At 36.8% G+C, this 18,711-nt stretch overlaps 1 protein-coding gene across 5 annotated transcripts in view; it reads right to left on the bottom strand.

The window, feature by feature from the left end:
* Positions 1–477: 477 nt before the first annotated feature.
* dsx (transcription factor doublesex) overlaps positions 478–18,711 on the bottom strand; it is a 47,079-nt gene continuing 28,845 nt past the window's right edge. For 3 of the 5 annotated variants that reach the window (XM_041774551.2, XM_017165951.3, XM_070287252.1), the window contains exons 3-5: positions 13,176–13,313; positions 7,426–7,954; positions 478–673 (exon numbers count right to left, since the gene is read on the bottom strand). In XM_041774551.2, coding sequence (XP_041630485.1) covers positions 7,485–7,954; positions 13,176–13,313 — 608 coding nt within the window. In that variant the 3' untranslated portion in view covers positions 478–673; positions 7,426–7,484. Of the gene's footprint in view, positions 674–7,425; positions 7,955–12,543; positions 12,746–12,932; positions 13,075–13,175; positions 13,314–18,711 lie in introns of those variants that run through there. The other 2 variants (XM_070287253.1, XM_017165952.3) reach the window with 2 other exon arrangements.

Here is an 18,711-nt window from a genome sequence, read left to right as displayed (position 1 = left end):
TCAGGGTTATTTAAAGACCTTCTAATTTCATTTAAATTGCAAGACCTTAGCTCTCTGTCTCTGTCTGGCTTTACTTATCTTGTTATCCAGAGGTCCTTGAAATATCCCTTATGCTTCGTGCTGATAATCTCGTTTCTATTAAACATTTTATCGGTATACAAGTAACGGATTTGAATAAAGTTAAGTCGATACCCTTGCCGTTTCTTGAATCGCTTGTTCAGATTTTAAGTAATCAAGCCTAGTTGCATTACTTTTTTAATAATCGTGTGCCTTAATATTTTGTTTTTTGTGCTGTTTGGTATAAGATTCTTGATTATTCTTGCAGAGAAACTTCAATTAACTATGTTATATACAATACATGTGCATATGAAATAGTAAACAGCTTGATTTGTTATAGGTTTCGCTCGTCGAAGAGCCTTTTACAATCTCTAAAAAATGTGTTATTACTTTTAAGTTTTTGAGATCAATTTGAAAATGTTTTCGGGTATTACATATTCATACTCTAGATATTTATTATTTTCACATTTCGTTGGAATTATGCCAAAGCCTGGTTAGATATTAAATAACAATTCTGCGGAAGTCGGGGGTTTTCTTTTTGTCACGTTCGGTAAGTTAGGATCATCCATTCTCATTTTGCTTCCAGTGAATTCGCCTATTGATTTTTTAGTTATCGCTGCGAAATAAAGAAAAAACAAAATGCATTTAATTAATATTTTAACAATCAACTAGTTGTTGTCTTTAATTAGTACGAAATTCTAAAATACCAATATGCTTAAGCGCGATAGCGGCATAAAACAGTTTTTAATGCCAGCGTTCCCAGCGCGCCCATATGGGTGCACTGTCTCGGCCATAAAATCCATTAAAATCATTGTAATGTCTGTCAGCCAGTCAAAGACAGCGGCCCAAGATATCCTGGGCCAGCTTACCTGCCCTGTCCGTATCCCTGTCCGTGTCCTCGGACTCTTAGGCAATGAGCTCTGCTCCGGCGCTCGTAAAAGCAAATTTTATAGCCCCCGTTGCCCACGACCAGACCAAGTGGCCTGTTGTCTTGGCCTGCGAAGCAGCTGGGCTCCGCCCGGCCCAAGAGCTTGATTTTTATAATGCGAAATGTGATTTTTACGACGCGTTTTAAGATAATGCGGCAGGCGCTGAGTCTCGATTCTCGATTCGTTTTGCCTGATTTCTAATTGTCGCAGTCGAACACTCATTTGAGCTCGGGTGAACACTGAAAACCACTTCGTCCAGCCAAGCCCTACAAAACTACAGCAGAATTGTCAGCGGCGTCTTTTCAATTGATAATAAATGTCTAAGAATATTGAAAAATAATCTCAGTTTCATTTGAGAGCCTCATAAGTGGGTGGAATTTAGGAAGGGGATTGGGATGTATTCTTTAAGATTACGCTTAAAAGAATAATTATGTACAGTAACAAATGTATAATTTATTTACTTTTAGTAAAGGGAATTTTTAATAATATTTTTTACAAAAATTAAAAGATATTCAGCTTCGATTGGTATTGATTTTTATTATCACAAGGATAATAAATTTATGTTATTACCATAAATTATCCTCTTGTTTGCTTATGAACTCTTTAATATCAAGTAAAAAATATATTCCTTGTTTACTTTTCAGCAAAGGAAATTTTTAATGATTATTTTACAAAAATAAAATGATATTCATCTTCGATTGGTATGGATTTTTATTATCACAAGGATAAGAATTATATGTTATGAGCATTTTTTATCCTCTCTGCTAGAGTATTCTACTATTCATCCTTGAACTTCTGGGGTTTAGCGACTTTATGTATTTTTTATTTGCTTCTGCAGTTTGAGTCGACTTTTTACGATTTGCCACGAAAAAGTTTCCGCAGAAAAGGAGTAGCTGAAAATGATTCTTGAGTACGCTTCAGTTCGGTTCGGTTTGGTTTCTGCTTTTTGTATACATCATACATTATTGTTTATTTTTTAATAATGCGTGTCCACTAAAAACCGAAAACGAACCGAAGAGGAAGCGTAACGCGGCACCATAAACAGCGAAGGGCGCTTGGCACGCAAGGCGTCCAAGAATAATAAACACGAACGCCGAAAAACAAATCCATGTGTGAGTGAGTGAGTGGTTTGAAACCGAAGCAGGGATTGGGCCCGGGATCGGGATTGGAAACTGGATTGGAGGAGGGCTCTGGGGGAAAGCAGAGCAAAATGCCGGAGCGAAATTCGAGCAGCGTAAGCTGAAACCGAACTGAGCTCGCTGCAAAACTATAACATTTTTGTTTTTATTCCTTTATTTTGTTGTTGTTGTTATTGTTGTTGTTTTTTTATTCTTTTTTATTTTTATGGCAAGCATTGCATTTATTATGGCAGCCCCCGGCTATCAAGAGCAGGCTCACACCCGGGCGACGACGATGATGAGGATGACTGTGTGGTGCACTAAAAACGAAGGGATTTGCTCATTTTAATGGCAACTCAGCGGAAATTAGAAATCGGCGGAAATTGTATGGCAACAATAATATTCACAATAAATTGTTTAATGTTTAATGTGCGAGAAGTATGTTTATGCATAATCTTGATCTTTGCAAAGAAGAAAAAAACTTCATTGTGGCTACAAAGTTGCAGCATTAACCGGAAGTCGATAGTCTTCAGAGCTTTATGATATTTTTTTTAATGAGATTACATAATCTCCAATAGAAATGTAGGTAAAATCTATTAAAAATAATATTTTATTAAATATGCCTTACAAAGTAAATAATCAACTATTAAGAAAGGAAGCTAATAATTGTGTCAAATGAAAAGAAAAACTAACCGAAATGTGTATATACAATATTTATACATTTCATATATTCATTCAATTTTATTAATAAAATTAAAAAACTTTGTTAAATCGTATAAAGTAACTAATTTTCAGGGTTGCAATATATAATTCAAATTAAATTTTATATATTAAGAAAAGGGTAATACCTATCCATACTTTATTTATAGTTTTACTGATTTAGATCGATATTTTTATTTGGAAAACTATCATAACTTAGTATTAAAGGCCTTAATTTCAGTTCGGTTAGCTTTTTTGTGCTAGTTTTTATTAGGACATTAAATGTACACACTGAACTTTTTAACATTTTAACGATGCAGCTAATCCCTTATCAAATTTTGAGAAAACTGTCAAAAATATAGTCGGATATGACTAGAATGATATGTCTGTTTATGCAGATCAAGAATAAATTTATGCATTATTAAATAAAGTTTTTAATATATTTAAATAAAAAATTAAATTATATATTCACTTTCCTTTGATAAATAATCAATTTACTTAGCTAATCAGTAATTTTTAATGTAAAAAAATGCTTCAAAATATTTTTAAAATATTAAATAAAGTATTTAATATATTTAAAAAAAAATTCACTCGATAATCAAAGTTTTAAAATTTCATAACTAAGCAAAATGATAATCAAATTTAAATCGGAAAACGTTTCTGTGTTAGTTTTAAATAGGCTACTAAATCTACATACATACTGAATTTAGAATTTGAATAAATCATAATTTTTGTTAATTTTCGAGATTTTTAAAGATGTAACCCCTTATAAAATTTTAAAAATTAAAAAAATTATTTTTCTTAACTGCTAAGTTAGATGGACTTGTCAACTGATGCTGATCAATAATATATATGATTTATAATGGTCGGAAATTACTTCTTTATTGCGTTATGACCTTCTGACTGAACTTTAATAAAATACAATAAACAAGAAAGAAAGGTAACTTTGGCCAGCCAAAGTTTGTATACCCTTGCAGGTAACAATTAAAATATATCATAACTAAGCCAAAAATGCATTAATTTCGATTCGGAAAGCAGTTTTGTGTTAGTTTTTATTAATTTAAAAAAACTGCATACCAAATTTAAAATTTTAAGAAATCAAAATTTTTGGCCATTTTTGCTAATTTTAATGATGTAACCCCTTATCAAATTTCGCAAAAATGGCCAAAAAATCGATTTCTTCCTGACATATCTAGAAAGATTCCCCTGTTGATGCTGATCAAGAATATATATGGTTTATAGGGTCGGAAACGTCTCCTTCACTGCGTTGCAAACTTCTGACTGAAATTATAATACCCTGCAAGGGTATAAAAATAGCTGCAGATAAATTAGATCTTGATATGACATACCTTTGTAAACACTTGTCACTTTTATAGGAATACAAATTATACGAAAATGTAAAAATGAACCATTATATTTTTGAAACATATACGTTTTTTTTTAAATTTAAACAGAAACGTCATCGCCCTTACTTGTGGTGCTTAAACAATTTTCTTATGTCACTTTGATGTACATATGTTGTAAGTATTTTTATTATGTATCAGTTTGGTCTCGTAATACCTTTGAGGTGCCAAAACATCTAACACTTTACAGCGTGTGTGCGAGGACACCTTAAATATGTACAAAATTAGCTGGGGAATATAATTAGAACTGGGATATGGGAAAACATTTGAGAGTTAGAGTTTTATTTTGTTTCGTTGAGGCAAAGTGTCTAGGAGAATGAGAATGCACGGCTGCCAATGGAAACAAAATATCGTAAAACGGAAACTTATGCATTTATTGCCATTTTGACCACGGAAACAAAAGCGAGTTGGAACGGAATTGAAGTGCCATTCCAAAGGATATTCGCTCCTTCCCATCTCTCTCTCTATCTCTATATGCTAGCGAAATGAAATGCTTTCAGGAACTCGAAGGATCTCCCCAAGGCTCGTAAAAGTTTTCTTCAGTATTGTTTGCCCGCTTTTATGGTCTCGAGTTTTGCCCGGAATAATTGTTTGTTGTTGCCGATGTTTGCTTCCTCTCTTCATTTTTTTGTTTTCTTTTTTTTTTCCAACAACCAACCGACGGACTCTTTTTAATAAGTTTGATTTGGTAGTTCAGCGGATCCCCATCCATCACGGAGTTAAACGAACTTTGCCATAGTTTTACGAGATCCAACGACCTGACTTTGTAGTCTCGCCCTCTCAAAGGAAACGTTTAATTGCAGCCCAGAAGTTCTTCTAGGCTTAGAAGAGGGCACAAATACCAAATACTATTTGCCGGCAGACGGACGCATTGCGTCCAAGGAAAAAATATTTTCACGCAGCTCTCCGAGCGATTCAGTTTCGGTTTTATGATCCAGACCCATAAAAACTGAACACTGCGTTGCGTCCCTTTGATGCAGGAGGAATATGCCACAGGAGGACTGCGGCGAGAGGTGACAGGAGTTATGCTGGGGGTTTTAATGGGCGCCGAACAATCGAAGGGCCAGGAGTGCGCTGCCGCTTCTAGACAAGATTTAGATGCCAATTCGCTCCTCTTTCATAATTCCGCAATGCGAATATTTTATTACCTTAGACGAGACCGAAACATTGAAATATGCACTTCTGAAGTGTCGTCTTCGCGGTCTGCCAGGGCAGCATCGTAAAATGGGAAAACAAAAAACGCAGAAAAACGTTGGAAATAAAATGTGCGAAGCATAAGTTTTGATGTTTCGATGCCCCACGATCTCCCATACCCCTCTCCTTCACTCGAACCCGACACCGTGTCCGAGTCCTATTCCCTAATTTTTCGAGTGGGGGGCAACTGGAGATGCCCTGGCGCCACTTGAGTTTTTAATTAAAGCAAATCGCTTAGCAAAACAAAAGGCAACAAAATGCTCAAACGCTGAAAACAAAACACAAGCTCGTATCGCTGCTTCGTCTCAATGAAAATATAAACAAAAATGCCAATGGCAGCATGGAAATTCAACACTTGCCGCTCCCGAATTAAGCAACTGCAACAGCAGCACCAAGCAAATGGCAATGCCAAAGGCAAAATGCTTCAATTGCAAAGGCGAGGGGGCTCCGTGGGGGGGCCCAGGAGAAGCAGGAATTGTTTTTCATCAGCAGCTAGGATCCAGGCAGCTTTTGTTGCCCACGTTGCAGAGTCATCAGGACAAATGATGAAAAAGCCATTGCATACTTTCGTGCGCAGTACGGAAGTGCAACCGACAGCTCACACACACACACACACACACTCAACGACTGCAACCCGTTCGGCAGATGAAAACAAGAGGAGCGAAGGGACCCGGACCCGGACACGGACACGGACACGGACCTGAAGGCAACCAACCCAAATTGTGAGCATAAAACTATGCTGCGAAATTGATTTGATTAAAGGCAAAGCGCCTGGGCCAGCATGCGAAATGAGCTGCCAGAGCGGAAGAGGAAACGGAAACGAAGAGAGAGGTGCCTCCCTACAAGAAACCTTGGGTTTATATAGGGCGAGACTCATTTTAAAAAGAGGTGCCTTCCTACAAGAAACCTTGGGTTTATATAAGGCGAGACTCATTTTAAAAGTATTATGTTTAAAGAAATATAAAATAAAATGAGTCTGGAATTACTTTTAACATTTAAGGGAGGTTTTAAAAAACAGAAACAATTATTTTTGCATACATCGCTTACTTAACTTGTGTACTATAGGTTCTTTAAAGGATTTTTCGATATTCGATTTCGTTACAAAGTTACATCACTAAAAAGACCTGCTCTTCAGAGCATCTTGCTCCTGCAATGATTACTTCCTTCCGATTGTTCTGAAATTTGCAGAATATTTTCAGAATACATGCGGACATAGCATAAACTAGGATCTTTTGGATAGGTCAAGGAGTTTATGTTTTACATTGCAAAATAGAGGAAAAAAATTGGCTTTAAAAAAAAAACTTCAAAGTAGCGCAAAATTTTTATTTTTCATATTTTCAAAATATCCTAGTTCACGCGATGTCCACATTCATTCAGATCACAATGGCATTTACATTTTTGAAATCGGCCCAACCAATTCGCCAGAATATTGTTAACCATGGCGTTACCTCTTTTTTCACTGTAGTACTTTGGCTCCTTATATCTTGGAAGGTGGGCAATATTTCGACTCAAAAAAAAATGTTGAAAAATACTTTATACTTTTCTTAATAACTTTTGAAGAATTCAAATTGCTAAATCTTAAGCGCTTTTCAGGAAACGGTTTCAAAAAACGTTCCAAAAACGGGAGTCACTTGGTTCAACCCCCTTAAACAAATTGCTGATGTTTTGTTGGTTTTTTAACAATTTTCTCATTTCAATTGAAATATTTGGAAAATCCTGATAAAATCTATAAAATACTGAAACAATGTACACTGATTTTCAACCTTATAAGGAGTATGTGTTTTATAAAAGGCAAATTAATAGCTAAATATTTGCAAGGCTCCTGAAGAATTGTTATTTATAATAAATTTTATAGTCAAAGTTCAAGCGTAAAACCAAAATAAAATATTTATAGTGTTTTATGGGCTTTAATTTAATTATCATTATTAGAATTAACTCCACAACTTTAATAAATTCTATAGCAAGTACTCCTTCGATTTCTGTAATCCATAAAATATCTCTGAAACAAGTTCAAGTATCACTTACACAAAGAGGACAGCAGCCGCTGCCGCTGCTGCCACGGCGGCAGCAACGTTGCGATACTGCTACGTGGCAGCCGTGGAACTGACCAGGTGATGCCCATGATGGTACGATCCATTGCTGCTGCTATGCGCCGGCGGCGGCGTAGTAGGCGTCGTTGGTGAAGCCGAGCGCGACCTTGGTCGCCGGCTAAGCGTTAGCGTCGTTGAGGAGGTGGTGGCCATTGTGGTCACCATAGTGGGCGAGGCGGCGGAGTGTACAGTGCTAATGCTGCTACCTGGCCGCGACCTTGTCGGCGAGTGTTTTGGATGAAGATTGGTCACCGGTCCGCTGGGACTGCTTGGCGAGCGGCTAAGGGCCAGCGGTTCTGGCGTAGGCGGACGGATATGGGAGAACGGTAGGTGGGTGAAGTGTGTTCCGTAGCGCCCGTGCTCGATGGTTGGATACAGGTACATGGGCGCTCCATTCACCAGCGCCATCGGGGTGTAGTAGTTGTAATAGATCTGGGCTACTATGCGGTTTATCTCGACGCGTGCTGAGAATTAACGAAAAAATAATGATTATATGTGAGCTGTGACAAGCCTTAATGAGGGAAAACAGTCTGGAAATCACAAAATAATAAGAAATTCTGATCTTTAAAAGAGATTTAATAGGGGGTTTAACTTATTTAAATGTGTTTGTAATAATTTAAACTGTTTATTTCAGTAAATAATCCTGATAGATTGAGGTAACTATCTTTACGGAATGGCTTACCTCCAATTAAGATCAAAATTTAAGACATATAAATTAAAGGTGACTTGTATAAAAGTTTACATTTTAAGTAGCTAAGAAAAATCTTAATAAAATCAGTATAAAATATTTAAAATTAATTTTCTTAGGAATCTTTAAAGTATTTTTTCAAAACACACTTAAATTAAATAATACCCAAGTTATTGAGTTTATTTTACACACTTTATACGAAAGATCAGAGGTGAGCTGGTCATAATATTAACTACAGTTCGCACTAAATGTCTATGCCACCCGGGGCCGCCGGCTCAGATATACGCCATTTTGGCCCGGACTCCAGTCACCCGACTCCTGAGCGAGGCCAGGCCCACCTATGGCCCAGGTATGCACTTTATGTGCAACCTTCGCACGGTGCTCACACAATAAGCCCCTACCCGGGTGCCACGCCCTCAGATCCACATCCACATCGCAATCCCAGCTCCAGTACCCGTACCCATTCGGGCCACGGCCGGGCAAGAGGAGCCTTTGTCTTCCGCTGACTCCCCGCCTTATCTGCGTGGCAAAAACTTTTCAAAATTTTACTGCTTGCTGCAACATCAAAATGCCAAGTTTTTACGATTACGCTGCTGCTGCTGCTGCTGCTGCTGCAATTTTACTTAATTTTAATGGGATTTTTTCTTCCGCCAACTGCAGAATGCATTAAACAGGGCCAGAGCATACGAGAGAGAATTACGCATGAGCGTGCCTCCCTGCCCCATCCCATCCCATCGCTAAGCTGTGCTCCTTGGGAGGAGCTGATGGGAGATGGGAGACCTGCCAGGTCCGTGGCCAACCTATTCGCAACTAATGCCAATGCTGCCGACCATTGTGCGATTTGACGAAATAATAAAAAGTCGTAAAAAAGTTGTGACCCAAGAAGGTTGGGTTTTTTGGGGTGTGCAGAGGGCATCCTTCCCATCAAAGTACTTGCTAATATATAGCCAACTCTCCTTGGGTTAGTCCATAAACCAAGTCCTGGCGTTGGCTTAATTAGAGGAATGGATTTTCGAGCAGGGTAGCACCTTCTCTGCCTTTCAATAATTTCGTAAGGAAAGTCTAAATGAATTCTCACAACTTTTGACTGGGACTTTGGGTCTGGGTAATGAAATAAGTCAACTGAAATGGGGACATTACGATTTTTATAATTATTTCTTATAGTAAAAGAACAAGGAAATCTGTCTTAATGATCCAGGAAATTTGGGATTAGAGGTATAATTTAGAAAGACATTTTTAAACATATCTAAATCTATAATGTTTTGTAGTTTTGTATTCTAAATGCCCTTTTTTGGTTTCTTAGGTAATACTTTTAACATGTATAATTCCCTACACAGTACCTTTATTTTGGTCTTAAAAATGTCTTAGCTTTTAGGGTACAATTTAAACTTTTAAAAAAACATAACAAAAAGTTAAATTATAAGTGTGCTCAAGTGGGAATATGACCAAAATATAGCTCAGGCTTCTTCTAGTTTATGGCAAAATATTACTCATGCTTTTTGCTATGCAATTATTTGTGCTTCCTCTTGCCGCAGGTTTATAATCTGAGGGTTTGCAGGCCACAAAACCTCGACAATGAGTTCACGGTTGAGTTGGCTTCAGCAAACGGAAGGAAGGAGTAAAGGCATCCGGGGCATGGGCATAGCTATGTCCAGCTCGATTACGCTGGTAGCAGCCTTTATGACAAACTGGTTGCTTATTATTTAGCGAGCTAGGACACCAGGCCGGGACGATGATAAATCATGATTGTCTATATATGTGGATCAGATGTCTGGCACAAGTGGCAGCTTGTAACTCGGCGGGCAGTAAAAATGACAGTAGCGAGAAACTTGGTGGCGGTGGCGGTGGCGGTGGCAGTAAGTAGACGAGGTCTAGAAGTTGACGCTGCACAAATATTTTACGATCCACCCACAATATGAAGTCGTAAAGTTGGAAATTTTTGCTTCCTGCTGCCGCTGGGTCTGCACTTTCCTATAGTTTTTAATAAGCATTGGTAAATGTGTATGGGACAAAAGTGGAAAGGAATTCGTACTGGACTGGTTTGAGCCGGGACAAAGCCATATGACTGCGATGACTGCCATGATGATGATTATGATGATGATGATGCGGCCTGCAGCTTGTTATAGCGCCCCGTACAAAATGGTGTATTCTAGCGAGTCTATTTTTTATGGGAAAGCAAAGAAAGGCGTCGCTGCAAATATGAGCCAACGTCAGGATATGGGAATGTGTCGTAAAATTATTTCCTGCGTCCGCGCTAGATTCCATAGTTTAGAGTTTACTACTTAAATCCACTGAGTCACGCACAAGAGTCATGCACAAGATTAAAAAGGCGCTAAAAACTGAATAACTAGATGTTAAACTAGAAGGATGTATTAACTAATAAGTTGGTTAATTGGGCGTGGATTAAAAGTAAGACTAACTTAAGCTAGATTTTTGAACAAATAATTATTGACGGCGAAAAGAGCAAGGAAAATCTACCCTGTATATTTTTATTAAATTATTTTTAGGAATTAAATAGTATTCTAGAATAGAATAGGCTTCCTAGAATACTTTTTTTTTTTTTTTAACTTTTAATAATAAAAAAGAACACCTTTTGTGGAAAATTCTTCACATTATAAGCTCCTTCGGCGCATAAAGTAAATCGCAGCTTGGGCATTTCAATAAAACCCTCAAATCCTCTGGCATCAAATGCTCTTTTTCCTCACATGTAGGGCTCGAGCGATTCTTCCCTTTCTACGCGCACAATTCAACCATAAACACTTTTAAGCTTTATGGTGCCCACATTTACACGTCGCCATTGCCAATGCCATTGCCTACCCCGGGAGTAACCCACAGAGGAGATTTGAGTTTGAGATTCTCCCAGCGATTCCTAAAAATTCCGCCGTGACGTGTTTAGTGCCGAGCAGGGGTGTTGAGCTGTTACGGCCGGAGGAGTGCGGGTATTTCAGCTACCTGGTGGCGGACAGAGGCGATGGAGACTAGAGCAGATTTCCACAAGCTCAAATGTTGTACACTTGAACAAAATCTATAACTTTAGGGTTACTCTTATGTTTTCTAATAACAAATTTTTGTCTGAGATCAGAATTTAACAGAAAAATCTTAATTGAAAATGGTTATATAAATCTATAAATATAAATATTAAATATTTGATATGAGTTTTGGCTAAAAACAGTTGGGAATTGTAAGAAAATGTGGTTAAAATTAAATAGTTTTAAAGACAAAGAAGATTTAAAGTTAAAGCTTGAGAAATCTTGCTTTGTAAGGCTGTGCTAAGCTAAGATGTTAATTTATTTAAAATTAAAACAGAAACAAAATATCGTTTTTTTCAAGTGCAAGGCTTTTGGCTACGGTGTTGGCAATGTCGTAAATTTTTCGCATGCATTTTTCGGTTTAATGATGCATTTACGATCCCAGCAGCAGTGGCGACACAGGCTACGGCTACTCCTCGTTCCCACTTCCCAGTTCTCAGTTCCCAGCTCCCAGCTGCAAACTCCTAGCTCCCAGACTCTGTGCCTCGGCATCGGGAAACTTCATCTGCTGGGACGTGCAACGGTAATGGTTTCGTGAAATGGCAACAACTTGAAAAGCAATCGTTACGATTTTTAATGTCATCAACAAAACAAACAACAGCTGATACTTCGGCTTCGGTGGGATTTCCGGGGAATTTTCTGGCTTCCATTTCCATTTCATTAATCAAAGCTAAACTTATCGCTTCGTTTAAGTGATTCTGTTTAAGGAAAATAGTTTATTTCTGACAATTCAGGTTTATCCTTTTTTTTTTTATAATAAGTATTCTGCTGGGCTAGGTCTTACTTAAGTTGATAACAGTATATGTTACAATGTCGAGGGGAGTTATTGTTATTATTAAATAATACAATTAGAGTTTCGCAAGACATCGATAGAGTTAACGTTAGCCTAAATGTATATATCCATCATTTGTGCATTATCTCACAACATTTCTGATAGCAAGATCCCCTGGATGCCAATTGAAATATTACTTCATGTGATTCAGACGCGTAGAGAGGAATTTTTTGAGATTAGCAGCTTTCAAGTCTATTTGAATGAGTATAGAACATCGTTTCCTCCATTACAAGTAGCTGATATTTAGTAGTAGTAGATGAATACTTTGTACTTAGATTCAATTAAGTACTAAAGCGACCAAAGAGTAACACGAGTAGTGACTGACGAGAATGGCTATAATCAGATTGCGGACCCTTAATTAGCCTAATTAGTTTTTCTTTTCTTTTTTTTAAATAAGACTTAAGGAGCGCTAAACTAAAGCTATACAACCGATGTGCGAAAATGTTGAACTTCCAGTTGAGATGAGGATCGTGGACTGTTGATTGTTGTTTTTAGATTACGCGGATTTTAAATTTAAATTAACATTCTTGGCTTCGATTCGTTGCTTGTTGTTAAGGATCCATTGGGGGATTGTTGATTGAAGAGAAGAGTTGAATGTTGATTGTTGATTGTTGATTGTTGATCATCAGTCAGCCAGTCATCAGACATCTCAGCATTGGGGTTATGTTGATTGATGAAAAGGGGCATCACACATCGATATATTTGGCTTGTTGATTGAAGATAATCCAAGTGGCGCTTTAGCTTACCGATAAATTCGATATACATATGTACAGAGGCTTCGCCCCTCCAAAAAAAACTCTACGGTACCGCACTTACGAAGTTACGAAAGTTAAATTCTTGCGCGATTTCACCAAAGCATTAAGCTATTAAGTGATGCTAATGCTGAACAATAAATTTCAGGGCAAAGTAATGCATTTACGTTACTCTAGTTCATGAAAAATTATCATCCACATTGCCGTGTTGCGTTGCGTAGCTCACCCCCGTCATAGATATTTAAATTGTGCTGACGGGAGTACTCATTCACAACGTATTGGCCTGGTTTGGATCAGATCAAAAGACATTTGCCATTGATTAAGCGTCCACGCAACCAGTTTGGAGGCTTTATTGGGGGAGCCCGATCGGGCTGGCAAACTTACCCTCTTCGATTCGCCGGGAAGCCTCCTCTATATTGGCGTCTGCATCCTTCAATATCACATACATGAGCGGCATCAGCTCCCAGGGATAGCGGAATTTCTCTAATAGCTTTTGGCAATAGTCTAGGAAAACGTCTTGGCCTGAAAATAACACAAAAAAAAAGCAACAAAGGAAAGGAAAGTCGTTAGTTAAGTCAATTAATCGATCTGGCATCGGTCTTTGCAATTTATTTAACAATCAGTCTCGAAAAAAACAACCGAGTACGGCCCACAGTTTAAACGTTAATGGTTCCTCGACTTGAGGAGGTAACATTTTTTAAACCAATTACCGTTTTTATAACTTGTCTCGAGGTCTATTTAATTTTCTGCAATTATCTAGCGACAGTTGGTTTTTTCTTCATTTTGTTAACTATATAATTGAAATATTTCTCAAATAGCCAATGTCTGGGAGAATGTCTTAGCCTGAAAAATAAACACAAACGAGATAATGGTCGTAAAATTCTTCTTCGTTCCCATGATTCCCGTTCATCAACGATCTGCAATCGATCTCAGCCATTAGCTTCATTGACAAATCTCTTTCACACAAACAAACAAATCGACTTGACCATAAAAATGGAGCCATTCTTCCTTGAATTTCGCCAGGCTGCAAAAATGCAGCCATTGCAGAGCCGCCAGACAGCAAGCAATATGCAACGTAAACATGGCGGCTAAAACGTCGGCATAAATTGCAACTCAATACGGGAACCACCGATTGATACTGAACTGGGGTATAAAAAAGTTACGATTTACAATGGAAGTAATCCCGCAAAAACGATGTTGACTAAGCAGGCTCATTTCAGGCATTAATTATTATTTTATTGCGAGACGTTAGATCTAAGCCTTAGCCAATTGAAATCTATATATGTACATATTGCATATACTTATCTTCCATTGTACTAACTTTTCAGATACAATGTGGGAATATATTTAATATACAATTTTAGTTACATATTTTTAAAGAAACTGTGAGAATTTAAATTCATTGTTGGGTTATAATAATCGTTTGGAAATTTCAAAAAATTAAAAGAAACATATTAATAATGAGAATTTTCAATAATTAGAATTTTATTTAGTTAATTTCTTCTATAAAAAGATAGATTTGTAATTTAGAATAATATTTTTACTTTAAATTAAATTATAATATCAAGAATTTTAAAGTTAATGCTTCTCAATTACATTTTTTTATCAAGCATTAAACATTCAGTGTGTATTTTTAGCAGGTTATTCAATATCTACCTCTTTTAATAATGTTTAAAACAGGTTTGTTAAATAATTTCTTAATTTAACTAAACACCTGGGAAACTACTATCTATCAAGATTCGCTTTCGCAATATTCATGTGGCCTCGGGTGTGAGTCTCCATTCGTTCTCATTGCTTGCCTTCTCTCTTTCTCTGTCTCTCGCCGAGCTTATGCCATTATGCTCTTCGTATCGCCAGCCATTTTTTCTTTTTCTTGTTTTTACCTACACAACAACAGCAGCAGCAGCAACAACACCGCAACAGCAAGAGCAACAGCAACATCGTTGTTGGTAGTTTCGTTGTAGGCGGAGCTTCATATCCATTGGCCCGTTTTATTATGGCTCTCAGTTGGCTCCTTTGATGTGTTTTTGCTGCTGCTGTTGCTGCTGCTGGTGCTCTTGTTGCTGTTGGGGCTGCCCATGTTGCTGCTGCTGCTGCTGCTGCTGTTGCATGCAACACAGCGGCAGTTGCAGGGAAATTGCAGTGCAAGATTTGCATTGGCGCACTCACTTTGCGTGTGCGAACTTGAGGCGAAAACAAGTTTCTCGGTTTGCGGAGCAGTGCCTCCGCCTCAACTTCCTGTTTTAATGCTCACCTGAGCAGCTCACACGAACACGAACGCGAACACTTGCCTGCCTCGCTGTCTGCGCCTTTTTAATTTAGTAATTAAGCCATTAGTGGGCAGTGCTGGCATTTTTTTTTCCTTTTTTTTATGTTTTCAAATTATTTTATTGGCCGCAAATAAATCTAATAAATTGATTTATTGCTCCCGCAGCCGCGTCGTGGCCACGGAGGATATTTTGCATATTAAATTGCATGTCCATTGGGCATTGTAAAACAACATTTTAATAACACCATGCTAAATTATCGAGTGCAATAGAAATAATCTAGTCTCAATTAGCAATGGAAGCTTCAATTTGGAGCACAGACAGCCGAGAGCAATCATTGAATGCGAAAAACTGTATCATTTCAAAGCAATTGACCATTTTAATGGGGTCTTAAAAGACTTCACTTTCAGTTTTTTTTATGTCTATTTGAATAAAGTTGAAATTGTGGAATTATTACTTTACTTTTGCAGGTTATTATAATTTCAGGCTAAAGGAGTTGTTTCCGATCTTATAAATTTATAAATATTCTTGATCAGCAGCAACAGGCGGGTTTTTCAAGCCTTTTCCGAAGGGGAACATTTATTTTGCCATTTTGGTTTTTTCAAAATTTGATAAACTTGTCGAAAATTGGCAAACATTTTGTTTTCTTTCAAGTTATGATCTCTATTCAAACTTTGATTTGTTAAAAAAATTATCATATAAAAATTAACAACAACAAAAAGAACAATTTCCGATTTTTGCGGTTTGCTTTTGCCTTCGCATCGACGCTTAGGATTCCCAACGGGTTCTAGCTAGTAAAGTACCAAGAAAATTAGCAATACTGAGCAAGTGGTCTGATGATTTGGGTAGCGCCAATGAAATGATCGTAACCACAACTGCTACTTGTCTATTGACAAGTTCTTGTTGTTGTTTTTAGCCAAGTAGCACCCTTGATTTTTATAAAATTGAAGCCTACTGGAGACCTCGAGTCTGAAGAATTTTACAAATAAGTAATAAATAATGGATAAATATTATATTTATTTGAAGAATTCAGTATGCTGATTCAATAACCTTGTAAAAACTAACTCAGAACAGCTTTCGGATTGAAATTAATTTTTCAGTTTTAGCTTATTTTTTAGCGTTAATTTTTCCAAAAATTATCATCTAAAATTATGGATAAATATTTACATTTTAATAACCCGTCGAGGGTAATATATTTTGGATTTTTATGAAGTTATGTTTAAAATGTTTTATAGTTTTTAATTTAAACGCTGTAATCTGATTTAAAAAACTTTAAGGATTCCCTTGAATAAAACCACCCAGGAGAAACTGGTAAACCCTGAGGTGTTAAGCTTGTCAATGATATTGTATAATTATCTTATCTTTAATCCTATACATATATATTTAAAAGAATTTCATTTTAATGTTGAATTTTCCCCAGAATTGCTTGCTTTTATCTAAAAGTTTTTATAAAATTTTTAAAAAGTTCCAAATTCATATGTTCAATCGAAATTTTCAGGTCACAATGCCTGACGGCACCTGCATGTCAATTTGAATCCGTCTCTTATTTAATCACCGAACATTTTAGTCACTTTGAGCACAATCGAAAATAATACACACATTATACAATATTTATATAAAGTGTTCGGGAAGCGTTGGTAACGCCCACTTGGCACGAATATTTTGTCGACTTTCTCGCACGACAGGCTGCAGCTGTCGCCGTTGCACCGCCCCACTCGGAATACAGGGAGATATATACCACCGTTTCCCCATATATACAGCTACATATATATAACTATATATGCATGTCGATCTGCTTGGCCAGATACATATACCTATTAATATATATACATATATATGCACGTACAGTTAGCCAGTAAACGATGCCATTAACGCGCATAAAGCGACTCTGCGCAGGGCCATGTGGCAGGAGGTGGAAGAGTTACAGGAGCCGCTGTACACAAATCCAAGCCCAGAGAGAGGTATATACGCCCTATGTACTGCGTGCAGTGGGGGTATGTGCAGGATGCACTGGTGTTGTTATTACTTTTATTACTGTCCAAACTGCAGCTAACCTTCCACTCGGCTGCTAACCGAACTCCTGCTCACCGACTCTCCGTTTCTCCGATTCTCCAGTCACGAGACCCGAGCTCTAAGGCCTCCACGAGAGTCCTAGCCATCGGCTTTCTCCTTGATTCCCCCGATCCCCCCGCCATTCAATCGTCGTTTAAGTCGTTAGTAAAGTTTTCTTGCTCGTTTCTCTGCGCCTTTTTATGAGTTTGTTGCTGCTCCCGCTGCAGCTGCTCATGGAGCGCACTTTCTGGAGGAGGTTTTTATATGCACCATATATATGGTATGGTCTTTGTGCCAATTGGCAGGCATTACATGGCCAAGAAATCTCTCTCGGCAGCCACTTCGTTTTCGTTTTGGTAGCTGCATCCGACGTTTTTATGCAACGATTTCCTGCTTTTATCTAGATGGATTCGATATCGATTGGGCTGAGTGTAGGAAAAGACTTTTTCATATTTAATTTTATTGCTTAAAATCTGTTTTAGCCATATTTAAATTTTTATAATTTCAGTCAGAAGTTTGCAACGCATTGAAGGAGTCGTTTCCGACCCTATAAAGTATATATATTCTTGATCAGCGTCAACAGGGGAATCTTTCTAGATATAACAGGAAGAAATCGATTTTTTGGCCATTTTTGCAACATTTTATAAGGGGTTACATCATTAAAATTTTTGATTTTGATAAAAAATTGAATTTTCAAAATTTTTTAATGAAGTATGCAGATTTATTAACTGTAGAAAATCTTGCACAGAACAGTTTTCCAACTTAAAATTAATGCTCTTTTGGCCGACTTATGATATTTTTAATTTTAAAAAAATTAGGAAGTTTTTAATATAAAAAATTCGATTTTATAATACAAAATAATATTTTTCTAAGTCAAGGAATCATTTCCGACCCCATAAACCATATATATTCTTGATCAGCATCAACAGGGGAATCTTTCTAGACATGTCCGGAAATCGATTTTTTTGCCATTTTCGCGAAATTTGATAAGGGGTTACATCATTAAAATTTGCAAAAATGGCCAAAAATTTTGATTTCTTAAAATTTTAAATTTGGTGTGCAGTTTTTTTTAAATTAATAAAAACTAACGCAAAACTTTCTTTCTTGTTTAGCTTTAATTTGGTTATCATTCTTAATTTGTAAACTTTAAAATAAATTGATAGAAATGAAGTACTCTGATAGATTAATGAGTTTAAGACCTATTTTATTGTTGTTTTTTAGTTAACTTTGGTATAATATTAAAACATTTTAGGGTTAAATTAATAATAAATAAATGCTTGGTAGGAAAATATCGACATTTCGTTATTAATATTTGATGCTAAAATCGAGCAATAATTTGATATGAACTTTGTTTGATTGATATATAGAAAAATGTGACAAAATGTGATAGATAAATTCGATAAATATTTATATTTACAATTTCGATATAATATCGAGCGGGATTTTTTTCGTTGCACTATTCCTCTTCCTCCAGACCTTAACAGATTTTATTAAAAACACTTTTACCAATCTCAATTCCTTCAATTTCCAAATTTTATTTCTTTTATGTAAAAAATCCTTAATCCTTAAGGCTTATCTCGATCTTATTCAGAAATTTCCTT

Source organism: Drosophila kikkawai, chromosome 3R (genome assembly GCF_030179895.1).
Source record: "Drosophila kikkawai strain 14028-0561.14 chromosome 3R, DkikHiC1v2, whole genome shotgun sequence".
NCBI classification, from domain to species: domain Eukaryota; kingdom Metazoa; phylum Arthropoda; class Insecta; order Diptera; family Drosophilidae; genus Drosophila; species Drosophila kikkawai.
The sequence above is the reverse complement of the archived record's forward strand: the minus strand, read 5'-3'. Positions and strand labels throughout refer to the sequence as shown.